The sequence below is a fragment of the Saccostrea cucullata genome, unplaced genomic scaffold (genome assembly GCF_032062105.1).
Source record: "Saccostrea cucullata isolate Sc308-1 unplaced genomic scaffold, CSIRO_AGI_Scuc_v1 ctg1558, whole genome shotgun sequence".
In the NCBI taxonomy this organism is placed as follows: Eukaryota; Metazoa; Mollusca; class Bivalvia; order Ostreida; family Ostreidae; genus Saccostrea; species Saccostrea cuccullata.
In genome coordinates, this window is record NW_026933071.1 from 352,285 (window position 1) to 370,532 (window position 18,248).

The window sequence follows — 18,248 nt, forward strand, 5'->3', positions numbered from 1 at the left end:
AATTTAAATTTCACATTTTTAAGATTTTTTACATTGGAAAATCCATTTTTAGATTACACAATTCTTGAACTGAATTACATGTATCTATAGGCATAATGGCAGACTGCTACAATATCAAATTAACAAGAACACAGATAATCTGTTCCAGAGTAAATAAAAATGTTCTTGAATAATTCTCATTCACAACAAAGACACAAAAGGACCCTCTCTACAACCCTGGTATAATCAAACACCACTTACGTTGTACATCACAGACTTATGCACACAAAATACAACCCAGAAGTCGACACTATATTTCTCATACCTTGTCTGATATTTTCTCCAAGAATGGCTGAATGTCCTCCTCCTTTACGTGAAGGAATCGACTCCTGGGTGTCTCTGAATCAACCTGAATTTCCGCAGCACTAAAGGTCAAAATGTCAATAGCAGTCAAGCGTGTCTGTTTTCTGGACGGTACAAACACAATGACAGGCTTCCTTGGAGAATGACGGAGGATGGCTTGATACGTGGGCTTTGCCATAGCAATGATTCTGGATAGATTGTGGCTGATGTTCAAACCCTGAAAAGAAAAAAAATTCAAGTTCACGGTTCGGTCTCTTATCATTGTTTTTCATGTTTGTTCACTTACATTTCAGAAATTTTCAACCTTGGCTACTTTAATGTTACAAAGATACTTTAACTTTTACAAGCACTTGCACATGCATGATGTCAACTAACAAATTAGAGCTCCCTCTCTCCCTAGAAAAACAGAGTTTATAGTGTTTCCTTCTTCTTTTCCTTCTTCTTTTCTAATTCATTATGTATACTGTTCACCTCTGACACAATGGAGAGATCTTTCTACTCAATTACCTGTATGTGTAGTTCCAGAGGGACGGGCCTGACGTTGGGGTGGAAGTTGAAGAACCCTGTGGGGGTACAGCCCAGCCACTGGGACACGTCCTTGGCATTAGAGATGGAGGAGCTGAGGGCCACCACACGGATGGTGTGTTCTAAATGAGCAGACATGTAACGCATCCTGGAGCAGATCACCTCCAACACCGGCTGTAAATAAAGAACACATTAGGTGTAACTAGGACTGTAAAACAAGCACCTACAAATGCTAATGTCACAGTAGTCAAAGCTCAATCAGATAACCATTAATATACATGGACATATGCTGGAGATAAACAGGATTTACTTATTAAATGTTCACTTTTACGAAAGCTTTGGAAACTTTACATAAAAGGCATCAAAATGGACAAACAGTGTACTAAAATTCTTAAGGTCAGTGGAAAGAAAATGATGAAACATACAGCTTGAATTTCACTGATGTTAAGAAAATACTGAATTTTTATTCATGACCTACTGACCCCAACTTCCTGACCAATCAGATGAAGTTCATCCACAACAAAGAGGTTGACACTTTGTACGTTCTTTCTGACCTTCCATCGCCGTGACAACACATCCCAGATCTCGGGAGTACTGATGATGATGTTTCCCTGTAAATGACATTGCCACTTATTACATGATCCTCAAAGTATCAAGTATCATCAAACACAATAATGTATGCATACTGATAAATACTTACTGCTTTTATCAAGTGTCTACCTACATAAAATTTTAATAAATTAATGCCTGAAAAATACTGGTATACACCAAAAAATTCTATTTGACTCTTAAAAATTACATGTACATAGACACATGCTTTTAGAAACGATTTCACAGTATTTTGAAGATATCATCCATCTTACTTTTTTTGAGCAAGTGCCCCTTACCTTAGCTAACAGTTTGAGATCTGTGACAGGAGCCCCTTACCTTAGCTAGCAGTTTGAGATCTGTGACAGGAGCCCCTTACCTTAGCTAGCAGTTTGAGATCTGTGACAGGAGCCCCTTACTGTAGCTAGCAGTTTGAGATCTGTGACAGGAGCCCCTTACTGTAGCTAACAGTTTGAGATCTGTGACAGGAGCCCCTTACCTTAGCTAGCAGTTTGAGATCTGTGACAGGAGCCCCTTACCTTAGCTAACAGTTTGAGATCTGTGACAGGAGCCCCTTACTGTAGCTAGCAGTTTGAGATCTGTGACAGGAGCCCCTTACCTTAGCTAGCAGTTTGAGATCTGTGACAGGAGCCCCTTACTGTAGCTAGCAGTTTGAGATCTGTGACAGGAGCCCCTTACTGTAGCTAACAGTTTGAGATCTGTGACAGGAGCCCCTTACCTTAGCTAGCAGTTTGAGATCTGTGACAGGAGCCCCTTACTGTAGCTAGCAGTTTGAGATCTGTGACAGGAGCCCCTTACTGTAGCTAGCAGTTTGAGATCTGTGACAGGAGCCCCTTACTGTAGCTAGCAGTTTGAGATCTGTGACAGGAGCCCCTTACCTTAGCTAGCAGTTTGAGATCTGTGACAGGAGCCCCTTACCTTAGCTAACAGTTTGAGATCTATGACAGATGCCCCTTACCTTAGCTAACAGTTTGAGATCTATGACAGATGCCCCTTACCTTAGCTAACAGTTTGAGATCTGTGCCTGTTTCTCCTGTAAGTAGGACCACCTTCTTCCCCAGCTGTCCTCCAAACTTGGCAGACCACTCTGTATAAACCTAACAAACAAATCAAGTACAATAATCAAAAGAAGAAAACATGTAAGAACCTGTCATTGCTAATAAAGTCGACTTTATCTGAGAAACTGTACATGTACATGTATATGAAAATTCGGATATCATTCTTTACAGAGGGTGTGTTATAATAGAATTAAAATTTTTGATGAAGATGAACCATTCTTCGTTACCTGTTGGGCGAGAGGCTCCAGTGGGGTGACATAAACACATCGACCATCAGGGTTCTGGGAGAACATCCTCAGTATGGCAAACTCTCCACAGATTGTCTTCCCACTCCCCGTGGGGGCCCCAATAAATACATTCTCATCCGTGTGGTAGACAGCATTAAACACTGAAATCAATGACAATCACAATGTATACAATGTATAAAGCATCATGTTTCCATGGGGGAATTTCAATAAGTCAGCAGAAATAGCTGCACAAAATGGCCCACATCTATTTTATATGTACATACACACTTTGAAAATCATGGAAATAGTTTAATAACATTAGAACACCTATATGTGCACTGTACAGGTACTTACAGTTAATTTCTTTTTCTTTTCATTTAGTATTAATTGTCACAACACCTCCAAATTACTGCATATTTTCTTGAAAACAATAAAAATCATCAACATAAAGACTCTCCATATCTTACCTTGAGTCTGGATCGGATTAAAGAATGGGAATCTGTCACTGTACAGACTCTCGAAGGCGGGGCTCCTGAGGGCAGACACTGGGAGGGGCTGTAAGTCCAGTAATTCTGTGGGTGGGGGGTACTTCTCCGGGAGGATCAAGTGACGGAATGAGACTGGGAGCTGTGTCTCCGCTCCTGTAAAAAAGGTTCAAGACATGGTATGAAGCAGAGAGAAAGTCTCTATTGAAATGATTTAAAGATATTATTCGAGCTGTTCATTACCTCATGCTTAATACATTTTTTTTCCTTAATATACAAGAATATTTCTACACAGTGTCGTTATAATTAATGCAGTCTCTCTTGAAGATGAACTCAATAATAGACCTATGATACTGACCTATCCACCTGTCGGATACGACTCGGATGAAGTACTGAGGAGGCAGAGGCTCAAAGACAGGGACAAAGAACTTGACCACATGCTCATCCTGGGCAAATTTACTGCAAAGAAACAACATTACAGTATCTACATGTACATGTTTTTTCATCATATAACAGAACAAGAGGTCCATGGGCCACATCGCTCACCTGAGCACTAAGGGTAGGAAAAAGTAGAAAATGGCTTTTTATTGTAAAGTTTAAATCCAAAAGTAGTCCCATGACCAATCATGGATTTGCTATTTTTTAGAAAATGATTTTTTAAGAATTTTCCTATATATATCTTTAAAAACTTTGGTCGGCCATTTTGGCCCCGCCCTACCCCTGGGGGTCATGATTTGAACAAATTTGAATCTACACTACTTGAGCATGCTTCCATATAAATATGATGAATTATGACTTTGTCATTCTTGAGAAGATGATGTTTAAAGAATTTTCCTGTATATTTCTATGTAAAACTTTGGTCGGCCATTTTGGCCCCGCCCTACCCCCGGGGGTCATGATTTGGACAAACTTGAATCTACACTACCTGAACATGCTTCCATATAAATATGATGAATTATGGCTTAGTCATTCTTGAGAAGAAAATTTTTAAAGAATTTTCCTATATATTTCTATGTAAAACTTTGGTCGGCCATTTTGGCCCCGCCCTACCCCCGGGGGTCATGATTTGAACAAAATTGGATCTACACTACCTGCAGATGCTTCCATATAAATATGATGAATTATGGCTTTGTCATTCTTGAGAAGAAGATTTTTAAAGAATTTTCCTATATATTTCTATGTAAAACTTTGGTCGGCCATTTTGGCCCCGCCCTACCCCCGGGGGTCATGATTTGAACAAACTTGAATCTACACTACCTGAGCATGCTTCCATATAAATATGATGAATTATGGCTTTGTCACTCTTGAGAAGAAGATTTTTAAAGAATTTTCCTATATATTTCTATGTAAAACTTTGGTCGGCCATTTTGGCCCCGCCCTACCCCCGGGGGTCATGATTTGAACAAACTTGAATCTACACTACCTGAGGATGTTTCCCCATAAGTTTCATCATCTTTCCTAGCACAGTGGTTCTTGAGAAGAAGATTTTTAAAATATGCCACCAAATTTTCATTAATTCCCAATTATCTCCCCTTGAATGAGGGCTTGGCCCTTCATTTGAACAAACTTGAATCCCCTTCACCCAAGGATACTTTGTGGCAAGTTTGGTTGAAATTGGCCCAGCGGTTCTTGAGAAGAAGTCGAAAATGTGAAAAGTTTACAGACAGACGGACAGACGGACGCCGGACAAAATGTGATCAGAAAAGCTCACTTGAGCTTTCAGCTCAGGTGAGCTAAAAAGTCTCTATCACTGCCTGTAAAATTAGTCCTTTGTTAACATACCTTTTGAGTAAAAAGTACTCGTGGTGTAGTATTACTTCACTGTCGACATCCTCCACCAGAATCCAGAAAGCCTAAAAAATACAAGATAAAAAATCAAGTTAAATTTCTGCATTTCCACTTTCTGCAAACACTTTTATTTTAGCAGTAGAAATATTTGAACACCTTCTGCACTGCTTCTTTTTCCCTAATTTGATGAGTCCAGGCCTGGGGGCCATAAAACTTAGACGAGCTCACTTTTGATCTCAGTCTCACTTTTCCCTATATATTCCTTTGGAAAAAGTGAGACTGAGATCAAAAGTGAGCTCGTCCAAGGTTTATGGCCCCTAGGCCTGGATTATATTATATGATAAATACGAAACATATCATTGTTACAGTCTGCTTAATTATGATTGCATGATAGAAGGTGAGTGTCCTAAATATTGATTAGGCTAATTTACACATGATCACCATGTTTACAGTAACTTTAAGTCAGAATTCTGATCCTACCTCTGATGACCCGTGAATTTTTTCGTCCCACTGGAAGTCAGGGGTGATGGTCAGTTCCACCCTCAGGGTGGCTCTGGTGATCGGCTGGACGTGGACGGACAACTCAAGCTTTGGAAACAGGTGTACATATTTATGGATGGTCTTCCCACTCTTGGGTACCCTGATAAATTCTCCAATCTCCAAAGGATCCAGATCATAAAGACGCTCAAACGGAAAGTTTTTCTTCTCGATTTTCTTTATAACTTCGATGGGCATCTTCTTGTCATGGAACTGTCTCAATGGACACATACTTTGCCACCTATGGAAAAATCACAGAAAACATGCCACATTTGCTCAAACTTTAAAAATATTTACATGTACTAAATTTAAAATCATAATTCTATCAATTTAAATCACTATAGTCAAAATTTTGAAGCAACACATACTATTTGAGTATAAAGTTTAATTTTTACTGAACACTTTAAGTTCATCTCATTTACAAAATAAGACCTTTCTTCATAACATACTACATGTATATGTACTGTATTTGTACCATTTCCAGAATCAAGAGCTCATTGTTAAATGGCAGTCAATACTTACATGCGTTTATTGACCATTTTACAAAGGGCCAGGGCCTTGTCTGCCAGTTGGGCCCAGCCTCTGTGTAGAACTATTTCAAATATGGCCCTCATCAATCTGCCTGCAGACTGAGTCACAAACACCATGTCAGACATCAGGGCGAATCCCTCCAACTTCAGCTGGGAGATGTAGGCCTGTAGCAGGACATTGACCTACAGGGCAAAAAAAGAAACAATACATATTAATGGATATAGACAGCTGGGAGATGTAGGCCTGGAGTAGGATATTGACCTATAAGGCAAAATGTTAATAACATACAATGTATATAGACAGCTGGGAGATGTAGGTCTGTAGCAGGACATTGACCTACGGGGCAAAAAATCCAGTCACATGATGTATTTTTATGTCCAGTTCATGTTTACAAATAGGACCTACCTTATACATGTATTTAATGTGGTTTTAGATACTATACTGTGATGGTCTTTTTTTAAGACTGAGTTACTAGGTCAGTAATTTGTTTGTTTTGCCTTTACCTTAGCACTAGGTTCTTCAATGCTTTCTTTGATTGGGATAGGAACTCTTTCCAACAGCTTCAGTAGTTCTAACTTCTCCTCCTGTAAAACACACTCAGACTTTTACCTTAAATACACTACATATTATTATACACTACATATTATTAACTGTATAAGAATACACCAAACATAGTGAATCACTCCTACCGTATAAGTGGAAATTTTAGCGAGGCGCAAATTTAGCGATTTCTACCTAAAACCTGGTATTTTATTTTCAGCGAGACATAATTTTTAGCGATTTTAAAATGCTAACTAAAGAAACTATTACAAATAATACACAATTAATTTTTAGCGATATTCAATTTTAGCGATGCCCGCATCCTCGCTAATAATGCCAAAATTAAATCCTCGCTAAAAATTCTACTTATATGGTATTTCTTTGCAACTGCACAAAAATATGTTCTATTTCATGTATCACCAATCAAAATTAAACAACGAATGCATTTTCTAACCAATTTTCTCACCTCTCTGACAGCAATATGCTTGAACTCGGACGACAGAGAGAAAACTCGGAACAGCTCAATCTCGCTGAGTGTAGGTTTGAGGAGCTGGTTATACGTGGCGATTGTCTCGTTTGTACAGTAGTAGTGGCTGGCAATTCGTCCTAACTCGGTACTCTGGATCTGTCCCGTCTTCTTGTCGTACTTGATCAGGTTATTTTTATCCAGAGTCATGGCCGCAGTGTGGATCAGATCTTTTCGCCTCTGTTGTAACAGAGGGTCGTCTTTTAGCATGTCATGACTGACTCCGTACAATGCAGGGGCCCTCAGCATTCTTATGTACAAGTAGGTATATCCTGTAGAGAGAAAAACAGCAAAATAAGTGTAAATTTACCCATTGCATTTACTATGGAATCATTTTTTTAGAGATTCTATGTTCAGGGACATAATTTCATGGGTAGCTGGTATAGATTAAATGAATAAATATTTTGAGAAGATTATTGTTCATGGGATATAAGTTCGTTGACAAGAATAACCTACGAAATTCACAAACACTGGTCCCCCACAAACATTGATTTCCCTGCATTATAGACTGACTATGAACTCCCACTTACCCAGCCAGTCCACTGTATTATAGACTGATTAGTAACTCTAACTTACCCAGCCAGTCCACAGCTTCTTTGACAGATTGTACAGTTCCCAGGACACACTCAGCATTCAGACAGTCTGATGCTCGACTTATAAACTGACTCTCTATCGGCAACTGGAATAAACAAATCATTTGTTATCTTCTATAAATTGTTAATCTTATTATTTTCTGCAAAATGATATCATTTTTGCAATGTGATGTCTGATAAGATTTTTGCAAAGGAAGAATTTCTCTTTATTTTCTATAAAATTTAAGAAATATGATTGTTTGTGTCAAAGGTAAGCTAAATCAGGCACTGTATACTGTGAGGGTTATGATCAAGCTATTGACACTATGACCATGTGACAATCATGTGTTGATCAGGCGTAACAAAAAAATATGTTTGTTTACGGTTACCCGACCGACCCTAATTTTAATCGCCGACCCAAACTTTTTTTCGTCAAAAAAAAACCGGAAGTTACTGGCCAGTCAGTTTAACTTTTACATTCATCTTTGAAATCGAAATTGAAAGTACAGAAACAAAACAAGTGAGTTCAATTTCTACATCAACGAGTTCGTTGCTATTTGCTTACCATTGTGTGGCAGTTGCAGGGGTGTGCAACTAGCATTGCCAAACACCCGGAGCTGCCGTTTTTTGGGGGGTAGTAAAAATAAAATTAAAATTATGCATGTAAATACATGAGAAACACAAACGATATTTTCACTCATTGTTTTGCTATTTAATTTCCAACTAATGAAAATTTTCCAGGCAGCATGCTCCTACTGCTCTTAAATCACTTTAATCTCATCCATTTTGCAGTACTACCTGACTTATTTACTTAAAAAACGATCGTTTCTTCCTAATCCGAATTTCCTCCATTCCTCTGTTAATGGTAAATACATGCAGATATCTCTTTTAATTACTGTATATAGGATCCCCAAATCAAATGATAGCTAAGTGTTATGTGATTAAACTTTAATATATATCAATTATACTTAATGGTTTGAAATGAAAATAAAATGATTTTTGCTTCATTTTAGATAAGCTAGAGTAGTGCAATATGCTCAGAAAAGAAAAGATAATTTCTTAAAAGTTTTAAACTTCAACTTTAAAAGGAATGGCTTAGGACCCTACCTTTCTCTACTATGAACTTTTTAAAATACTGTAGAAATGGAAAATATTACGGTGTTTTTAATTTCACTATGTTCACAATTTAAGAATTTTCCGCGAACTTTAAACCATCGCGATTATTGTTTCACGTCATTTCTACCTAGAAACTGTCATAGAACCTGAATATTTACAAACCATTCTCCGTGAAATTAAAACCACCGTGAAAGGTAACTTTCTAATAAACCGTGAAATTTTAGACAAGTGAAATTAAAGACGTCTACAGTATTAGTTTTTACAGTTTTTTGCCCCAATATTTGGACTGGTCACTTTTAACTTCGGACTTATAATAACTTTATTGTTGTTACAAGCCTGTGGGTTAGTACTTGATTTTTTTTTATTGCACACCCCTGAGTTGTAAGGCAGTTGGCAAGAAAGATTATATTGTATACCACCCATATTACAAGCCCAGACAAAAGTAAGGCACAGTACAATGGTAAAACTTTTTGTACATGTTGTAATTCAACCAATTCATGTGAATTTGTGTATTAAAAAAATTCAATAAAATAAAAAAAAATTCCTACCTACCGACCCTATTTTATTTCAGCATGTAACAGTAAACAAAGTTATTTTTTTGTTTGGCCTCATGTGACAATCATGTGACTGACCTGTTGGTTCATCAGAGACAGGTAATACTGGAGTTCACTGTGGTTGGTTATCATGATGCCTTCTCCCTTTGTGTCGTATTGAGGCCGTCCAGCTCTCCCAAACATCTACAATTCAAGTAACACATACAGCCTATGTCCACAATCAGAAAACATTAAAAAATGAGATCTTTACTTCTAGGTCATGCAATCATATGACTTCTCCATTATTTCTACAAGGAAAGTTTTTCAGTATTATAAAGATGTTTACTAGGACATCTTACTTGCATCACGTCTAGAGCACTAAGCTCCACCCAGCGCCCCTTCTCTGGGTTATAGATCTGTGTACCCTTGATGATGACCGTGTGAGCGGGCAGATTGACCCCCCAGGCCAGCGTGGATGTGGACACTAAAACCTGGATGTGACGGTCAGCAAATAAATCCTCCACTAGGATACGGTCAACCCTGAATATACAGTCAAATAGGTATATGAGGACTTGTTAACTTTAAGCTTCATTATATATACATGTCCAATAACATATCGATAAACATAATATCTTAAACAGAAGAACTTGTGTACATGCTAATTTTCAATTTCTTAGTGCTATAAAAATATAGAAATACATTTATATCAGATCTATCATTCTACTTCAGGACTGGCTTAGAAAATACAATTTTAATATTTATTTCTCTTACTTGGCCATTCCTGCATGATGGATACCGAAACCATAAGGCAGTAAATCTTTGAGCTCTAAATTCTGTCAAAAAACAATTCAAATGTGAGATACAAGTTACCATCCAATACTATTCACTTAAGTAATCACTGTATGCATATAAACATTAAGTTTATGCTTGTGAATAGCAATCATTTAGCACTTCATTATGATTTTGAAATCCATTTCTTTACAATTTAACATTGACCTATGTTCCTTAGACCTTACCTTGACCTATATGTCTTTGACCTTACCTTGACCTATATATCTTTGACCTTACCTTGACCTGTTCGGCCTCTGTCCTGAGCACCTCTGTGGAGATTGAGCCCTCCTTGAGGAACATCCCCAGGGAGTCTTTCTCCAGACACATGTCACGGATCGCTCGAGCCGTCTTTCCTGTCTCCTTTCTTGAGTGGACGAAAACCAACACCTAGAATAAACAGTACACCAATCAAATGCATTAACTTTAAGTAAAATATTATCTGATCAATCAAAGCTTTATCAATGCAATCAGATATTTTGAGCAGTTGATTTAGAACTTTAAACAAAATGTTTGTTACATGTACATGCATTCCATCACATTTTTTAGTCTAGATCTTAATGTGAAATAAGTGTTTAACAGAGATGCTTTAGTCTAATAATGGTCTTCTCTGCCAATCTTTCGTATTCTCTTTCTATGAATGGACTTATAAATCAAAATCAAATTGACAAAATTTTAATTTAGCAAATGGACAAAAAATCTCAGTGAAGAGTACAAAGGGTCATGCTAACACCTGATTTTCCCACTAATTTTCTCATTAACGCACCTGATTTTTCCCAGCATGCTCCAAAACTTTCTCGTACACGATTTCATTCATGATCTGGAACCTCTTGACGGCCTTTTTCTCTGTGATTCCAATAAACTGCTGCTCCAGAGGGACTGGTCGGAAACTGTTGTCGAAGAAGTACAGTCCCTCTGCTGGGTCCACTCTCAGGAAGGTAGCCACGTCCTCGTAGTTAGGGAGGGTGGCGCTGAGTCCCACCAATCGTACGTCTTCCTGTGTCGTCTCTATGTTCCTAATGGTCCTGAAAATAATACACAATAATTTCTATGAAGTTACTCTATCAATCAAAACATGTATATGAACACCATGTCGGAAAAGACTCAAGTAAAATTTTGTTTTGAATGAGTCAAAACAACTTTGAGATTTTTTTTACTTAACCTGGAAGTCAGTGGTAAAAAAATGATTTAAATCTTTTTACAGAGAAGGTCCCTGACTTACCTGGCCACTAATGCCTCTAGAACAGGTCCTCTGTCATCATGAAGAAGATGAATCTCATCCTATAGGAAACAAAACAGAAATTAGAGAATAACGCAGATTTCATGAGAATTATATTGTTTTAAAACAGTGTGTAAAAGTGGTTCCAGTGGTCATCTTCAGATCTTCATTGTTACATGTATGCATCTTCAGAATACAGCACACTTGTTCATCCTCAAACTACACATTCATTGAATTCATATACATGTACATCTATGCTATCTATGACACGATGAGGACAGACTAACAACCATTTCCACTCTTAATTACATGTACATACTGTTAATGTGTTTAAACTCATCTTCCTATCCCCTCTCTCTCCCACATGTATATTTTTAACTGATACATAGCCTGAGTGTACCTAAATGTAACTGAATCTTGATTTACTGAGTGAACTCTCTTATTATTTGAGTGTACTCACAAATATCATGAGCCTGACGAGTTGAGTATAGGTGCGTTCCCCACCCTTCCTGGTGATGATGTCCCACTTCTCGGGGGTACACACAATGATCTGAGTGTTGGTGATCTGTTCTTTGGTCAGCTGGTGGTCTCCGGTCAGTTCCTCCACTTTAATGCCGTAAGATTTCAGTCTCTGTAATACACAGAATAAATCAAATTCACTGTTATATACAAAACCAGACCAGGAAATTATCTCTTATCTTTATAGAAAGTTAACAGTTGTTCAGAGCCCAATGAAAACTTAATTAAAAAGATGCCAGAAATTAATATTTTGTTTGAAAACATTAAACATAAACAATAGATTCAAGCTATCTGAGTATATCTCTCCTTCAACAATGTCTTAGAAGTAAATATATGTACTAGTACTTTAAGCACTTTAAATACCAGATAAGAGCATCAAAATCTCAATAAACCAAAAAATAATATGATTCGCCACAAGTTATTTACCTCTCCAAAGCTTCCGACCATTTCCTGTACCAGGGACCTCATAGGGGCAATGTAAATAATTTTGAATTCATCTGTGTTAATCGTTCCATCAGCATTGATGTGTTTCCCAATCTCTCTCAACATACACAGCAGGGCTACGTTAGTTTTCCCAGCTCCCTGTGAAAAAGACAGTACAGGACTCAATCATGTACCTATCCCAGAACAGCCTTGCACGAGTTCAAATACCGGTAACTACTGTATGTAAATCATTACATGATAAATTGCTATTATTAATTTTCAAGTAAATGCATGATGTCTCTGTGACAGGATAAAAGACTAAATTTACTTTCACACTAGTCTAAATGAAATTTACTTCTTTTTCCTAAATCAAAGAGACAAAGAGGCTTTCATTTTAAAGCTCTTAGATGGGGAAAAAAGCAGATTTATTATGATGCCCACCTTTGGAGAACTTTGAGAATATATTAATTAGCTATCTGCAGGGATACACAAGACAAGATAAAAGAGATTAAATTCTGGGGTAAAACAGAAGAAGACTTAAATTCAGAGGCTCACAGATGGCGGCACACAGAAAGATGCTTAATTTTGAGGCTCACAGTGGGGCATACAAAATGAGATTTAATTCTGGGGCTCACCGTGGGGGCACACAGGAGGAGGTTCTGATCGGACTCCATACAAGACTTCCACAGTCGACTCTGGATACGATTCAGACATTTAAATCCCTCAAACGCCGGCTGAGCATACTTTGGCAGTCTGTCTATTGGCAGCAAGGTCTGGTAACAAAAATTCAATGTCTCATTTAATGTGTACAATTACATATGATTTAAATTAAAATTTATTTGCAATAAAATAAAACAGTAACACTGAAAGATGATTACTTGTTATATACATTGTAACAACTTGACATTTGATGCTTCTAATTCTTTACATGAACAGTCCTCAACATTTGCAAATACCATGCAAATAATACACAAACCTCATCTGTTTCAAAAGTCTTTGGTTTCAGTTCTGGAACATGCACTTCTTCATATCCTGAAAATGAAAGTAAAACCTTAAAATTCAAAAGGGTTGCTTATATACTATGTACAGACTTAATACATTTCAGTTAAAAGTATATTATATTAATCCTACACTTCAATTGTATGACCCATAATGTTTTATGTGAGCTTCTCATATGCTTTACTTCTGGCAATTTAACGCTGATATCATTAACTTCCTTAGTATATCAGTAAAAGTGTTAAAACCTTTTCTCTGTTTTCTGTACGACCCATCAGGGAGCTGACATCTTTTGTTGGCCATCAGACGACTGCCCTGACTGAAGGTCAAGTCTTCAAGGTCAAGGAGATGTACTGTTCCGAGCTTTTGCTGAAAAATTTTGGATAAGTGGGTTGTTAGAATTTATGCAAAACATCAATCACTTTAAATTCAGTGAGATTCTATTTTAAAAGCATTAAACATCAGGCAAGATCTAAGAATTTAGAAATTTTTAAAAGACAAATATGTGAACTCAGAAATTCATTTACTAGATGACAATTTTAATTTTCTCTCCAAGTTTGTCCTTAATATTTTCTGAAGCTGTTTGAATCTCTTTTTAAAGTTATCTAAGATCCAACATTCAAACTATAAGTTGAACAGTCTTAAAAGTAATCTCCAATATAAACCCTCCTATAAAAACTCCCAGTTCTCCTCAGTCCCATCCCCCTGGTCTATACCTGGCTCTGGTCCACGTCCATGGCCTCGATGTCTGCCGCGACCCTTGTCTGTCTGGCCTGCTGTCTCCTGGCCCTCTCCTCAGACACCAGGTCCTCTTTGTCTGTGGCCCCCAGCGCCCGGAGGTACCCCGACAATTCCGTGTCTGACGACATCTTCTCCTCGATACTCCTCTTCTCTTCATCTGTCTGAGCCTGGGCCAGCAAGGTACAGTACAGGACTAAAATAAATTCACAAAACTAGAGTACAGGACTAAAATAAAGTCACAAAACTATAGTACAGGACTAAAATTGAGTCACAAAACTGTGTTAAGGACAGATGATACAAACGAAAAATGGATGCCTGGATTGGTATATATTTTTGACTTCATTTCATTGCAAATGATGCAAATAATAAACTTCTAGAATATTAAGAAATTGTAAACCTTCTTTGATATTCAAAATTCTACTCTTCTGAAACCAGCCTTATTATTCTATACAAATATTTTTCACTTCAAATCCCATTTTTGTGAAAATTTGAATAAAAGATTAAAAACTATGCGGTGAAAATTATTTATTTTACTCATTTAAACATAACTCAAGTTGTTATTTCCGTATTTTTTGACAAAAGTTTGTTTGTATCATATGTCCTTAAATACCAAATAAAGGAAAACAGATTTTTACAGAAGACACAGGTATTAACAATAAAAGCAACAAGAATAACAACCTTTTACTACTTAAGACTAGAATAAGGTAACTAATAACAGTAGCTTTGAATTCAGAATGACAAATGTGATAGCATGATACAGGGACAGGACTAAAGTGATGAAAGGAAAACAGAACAATATCCTATCAAACATGAAACAGTTATGACAGAAAATTATTCAGATACAAATGTAATGGTGTGTATGAATGATAATAATTTTTTGGCTTACTCATTTGTCTGTGTTGTCTGAGGACTTTGATGAAATCAAACATGTCGAAACCCAGCAACATGACCAGCTGGTTCTCTGCCTCCCGATCGTCTCCCGCAGTCTGTAACGACAGTCAGAAACAAGATTCTTTTAAAGTAACTCAGTATAAAGATATCAGTCGTGAATGTGAAAGAAAAACAGGATAATTTAAATCATTTAGTTAATGAAATCTCACTGGTAGATGAAGTCATATTTCTAAAAATACTGCATTATTAAGATTTCTTGAATTTTTTAAAAAAGATTTTTAAAATTCAATTTCAATGAAATGATACTGAGCCAGAATTCCTTGTCATTATAATGGTACCAACCTTTAAGATCTGTAGCACCTCCCTAGCTTTTGTCTGAGCCATTGTTGGGTCATCAGGGTAATGCTTACTCAGTTTCCTCTGAAGCCAGAAGGCATCAATATTACGAGGATGGAGTCCAGAATCCGATTTGTTACCCCCATCCTCTCCAGTCAACTGCAAACAAGAAATTATATACATATATCTAAACTTCACAGCATAAAGTACTTTGAATTTTGTGCTAAATGTATATTTTAACATCTTCTATTGTGTGTCACTAGAGACCTTGTATCTGCACATTGTATATGTTCTTAATATTTTGTGCACGTAATGACTACATGTTCATTTTTTTTTCATCAAGTGCTGCTAGCACATATACTGTATATATTTTTGTGCTGATAGTGTAGTTTCTTAATATTGAGCAAGGTAAGTGAACATACTTCAGAATTTTGCTGCTTACGTGTATACATGTTAAATAAGTGCTGTCAGTATACACACTAATTTGTCATTTTGTGCCTAAGTGTACAAACATACTACAGTGTGCTTACATTCGTGTGTAGTGTGTCGTTAACATCGGCCTCCACTCCTTCTTCTTCATCTTCTTCCTCCTCTCCATCTTCCTTAATTTCTCCGTAAACATCGCCCTCATCCTGTAAATATCATCATTAATCTATTTTATTGGATTTTCACTGACTTTTCCATTCTTGTGAAATTTTTCTTAGTTAATAACTTAATATTTGTAAAAACATGAAATCTACCTTAATTCAAATTAAAAATCTTCACAGAATGAAAGAAATGTTTTTAATTCTATAAACTTTTGTGACACTCTGTAGTTTGTGTGACTGGCATTTATATACATGGTTGTTTGTAATTCATTTTCCTTACCTCGTCCTCTGACTCTTCAAACTGTACATTTACACCATAAGTCTCATCAATGTTGTCATCTGAAATAAATTACAAAATTATTTATCTCAATGAGCAAAGCCTAGCCTTATGAATTCCTTCTCATCTCAATATTCTTTTTCTGTAGTTCTGACATTTGCATGGGAAAAAGTAAACTATCACTATAGCTTGTACTCTTTTTGGACATTGAGACATCATTAGGAATGTCATTTTGCATTGCAGTCTTTACAAATGCCTAAGTGTTAAATGCAAATATATAAATCATAAAACCAATCCCTGGGAAATCTAACACCCACCTGTCTGCATCTTCTCTTCTTGTCCCCAGTCTGTGATTTTCTTGCCAAGGTTGACAAGTACAGCAAACCTTTCTTCAGCCACACCTCCCAGTAATTCCTCTACTTCTCTCTTTCTCTCCTTGTCCTTCAATCTGTCATTCTTTAAGACCTGAAGGACCTCATCTGCAGCACCGCACAAAACATCACGTGGCTAAAAAAAATATTTGTCCATATTTTTGGTCTTTTACAGTTATTGGCCTCTTTTCCCAAAATTAACATTCAAAGCAAAAAAATATGAAGAGTATATGTATCTTGGTATAACTGTGATAAAAACAATTTCAAATTAATTGTCTTAGATGTACTACATTCTGTCCTCCACACTCACCTGATCACCTAGAGCGGCCTGAATAAAGCTCAGAATAACCTCATACGTCTGTCTTGTTTCCTGGGTTTTAGGTCGGTATAAGATTCCTACAAAATCATCTATCCCATCAGACAGTAAAGTGGTTCCTTTCATTTTCATCATGTCACGCTGTGCTTCATCACGCTTTGTTCTCCTAAAATAAAATTCAATAATTAACTTAATACTGTAAAAGCACAAATATTCGTGGGGGAATAAATTTCGTTTATTTCGTTGATAACTATATTCAACGAAATTAAATCCCACACGAAAATTTATTTAACTATATATTGAATAGGGTTACTTTCAAAACAACGAAATTAAATGTCCACGAAACTATTTTTGATGACAAAACAACGAAATTTTATGCCAACGAAAATTTGTGCTTCTACAGTAACTTTTTTTAAAAGACTTCATTTACAGCGCTTTGGCCTTTCTAACATCCAGCCATTTAACTGGACACTACAGTTTGCGATAGAAATTAGTTAGTGCAAAGTTCCGAGGATCCATATTATTTTACTTTAGTCAAAATTCATTATTTACATGCAATAAATTCAACATAGTACATATAGCGACTTTCACAGAGGACTGTTAGACCAGTATGGCAGTATATGGCAGTATGCTGTGTCCTACTTGTTTTTGCGCTCCTCCATCTGTGGGGGCTTAGATCTCATGGCTTTGTCCCCCATTCTAGTTCCAATTGTCTTCCCGACAAGAGAAGTAACTTCTCCTGTAGGTTCATCTCTACCACGCTTTTCTATCAGAGAGCGATCAGCTTGCAACACAAGATTGGAGTTCTGAAATTAAAAAAAAATATTTTGTCTTGAATTTCAAGACACTAAAATTATACAAGATAAACATTTTTTTTTTACATGATAAACATATTTTACATCTCCAAGCGTTGCAAGAAAAAAAACTTTAAAAGCTCTCCATCATTTAGAAGAAGAATGACACAACGAATGCAAAACGTAGAATCATTTGAAAAGAAAACCGGAAAGTTTTACCAAATTTTTAAGACATAACGTTATCTTCGACTGACGCTTACCGCTTTGTACTCATACTGAAGTGCTCTGGCCGCTGCACCAGCCATGTTTGCTTAGTTGTTGTTCCTTTACGTAAAATTCACAATGAAAATAAATCAAAGCATGGTTTTCACACAAAACGTACAAATGTCGCTCCCACTAGATGTCGCTTTCCATTTCCGCTTTTTGTTTCTCAAGCCGAACCCGATGGTTTTTATTCTCATTTCATTTTTAAGATTCAAAATGTGTTTTTTTTTTCTCAGATTACTCTGTCTATTTAGATTATGATGAATGGGACAATTTATTTATATGATAAAATATGCA

General features: G+C 36.7%; 1 protein-coding gene across 1 annotated transcript in view; it reads right to left on the reverse strand.

The window, feature by feature from the left end:
- The window catches only part of LOC134237182 (U5 small nuclear ribonucleoprotein 200 kDa helicase-like), a 32,481-nt gene extending 14,393 nt beyond the window's left edge, over positions 1-18,088 (reverse strand). The window contains exons 1-33 of the mRNA XM_062719281.1: positions 17,948-18,088; positions 17,536-17,699; positions 16,888-17,059; positions 16,524-16,713; positions 16,210-16,268; positions 15,873-15,974; positions 15,349-15,501; positions 15,002-15,101; positions 14,091-14,308; positions 13,623-13,743; positions 13,355-13,410; positions 13,014-13,151; positions 12,382-12,537; positions 11,897-12,067; positions 11,440-11,498; positions 10,984-11,242; positions 10,458-10,607; positions 10,161-10,222; positions 9,749-9,929; positions 9,489-9,593; positions 7,745-7,847; positions 7,109-7,440; positions 6,606-6,686; positions 6,094-6,284; positions 5,515-5,812; positions 5,029-5,099; positions 3,605-3,705; positions 3,229-3,402; positions 2,762-2,922; positions 2,475-2,573; positions 1,350-1,478; positions 850-1,041; positions 305-559 (exon numbers count right to left, since the gene is read on the reverse strand). Coding sequence (XP_062575265.1) covers positions 305-559; positions 850-1,041; positions 1,350-1,478; positions 2,475-2,573; positions 2,762-2,922; positions 3,229-3,402; positions 3,605-3,705; positions 5,029-5,099; positions 5,515-5,812; positions 6,094-6,284; positions 6,606-6,686; positions 7,109-7,440; positions 7,745-7,847; positions 9,489-9,593; positions 9,749-9,929; positions 10,161-10,222; positions 10,458-10,607; positions 10,984-11,242; positions 11,440-11,498; positions 11,897-12,067; positions 12,382-12,537; positions 13,014-13,151; positions 13,355-13,410; positions 13,623-13,743; positions 14,091-14,308; positions 15,002-15,101; positions 15,349-15,501; positions 15,873-15,974; positions 16,210-16,268; positions 16,524-16,713; positions 16,888-17,059; positions 17,536-17,699; positions 17,948-17,992 — 4,848 coding nt within the window. The 5' untranslated portion in view covers positions 17,993-18,088. The remainder of the gene's footprint in view (positions 1-304; positions 560-849; positions 1,042-1,349; positions 1,479-2,474; positions 2,574-2,761; positions 2,923-3,228; positions 3,403-3,604; positions 3,706-5,028; positions 5,100-5,514; positions 5,813-6,093; positions 6,285-6,605; positions 6,687-7,108; positions 7,441-7,744; positions 7,848-9,488; positions 9,594-9,748; positions 9,930-10,160; positions 10,223-10,457; positions 10,608-10,983; positions 11,243-11,439; positions 11,499-11,896; positions 12,068-12,381; positions 12,538-13,013; positions 13,152-13,354; positions 13,411-13,622; positions 13,744-14,090; positions 14,309-15,001; positions 15,102-15,348; positions 15,502-15,872; positions 15,975-16,209; positions 16,269-16,523; positions 16,714-16,887; positions 17,060-17,535; positions 17,700-17,947) is intronic.
- Positions 18,089-18,248: the final 160 nt, after the last annotated feature.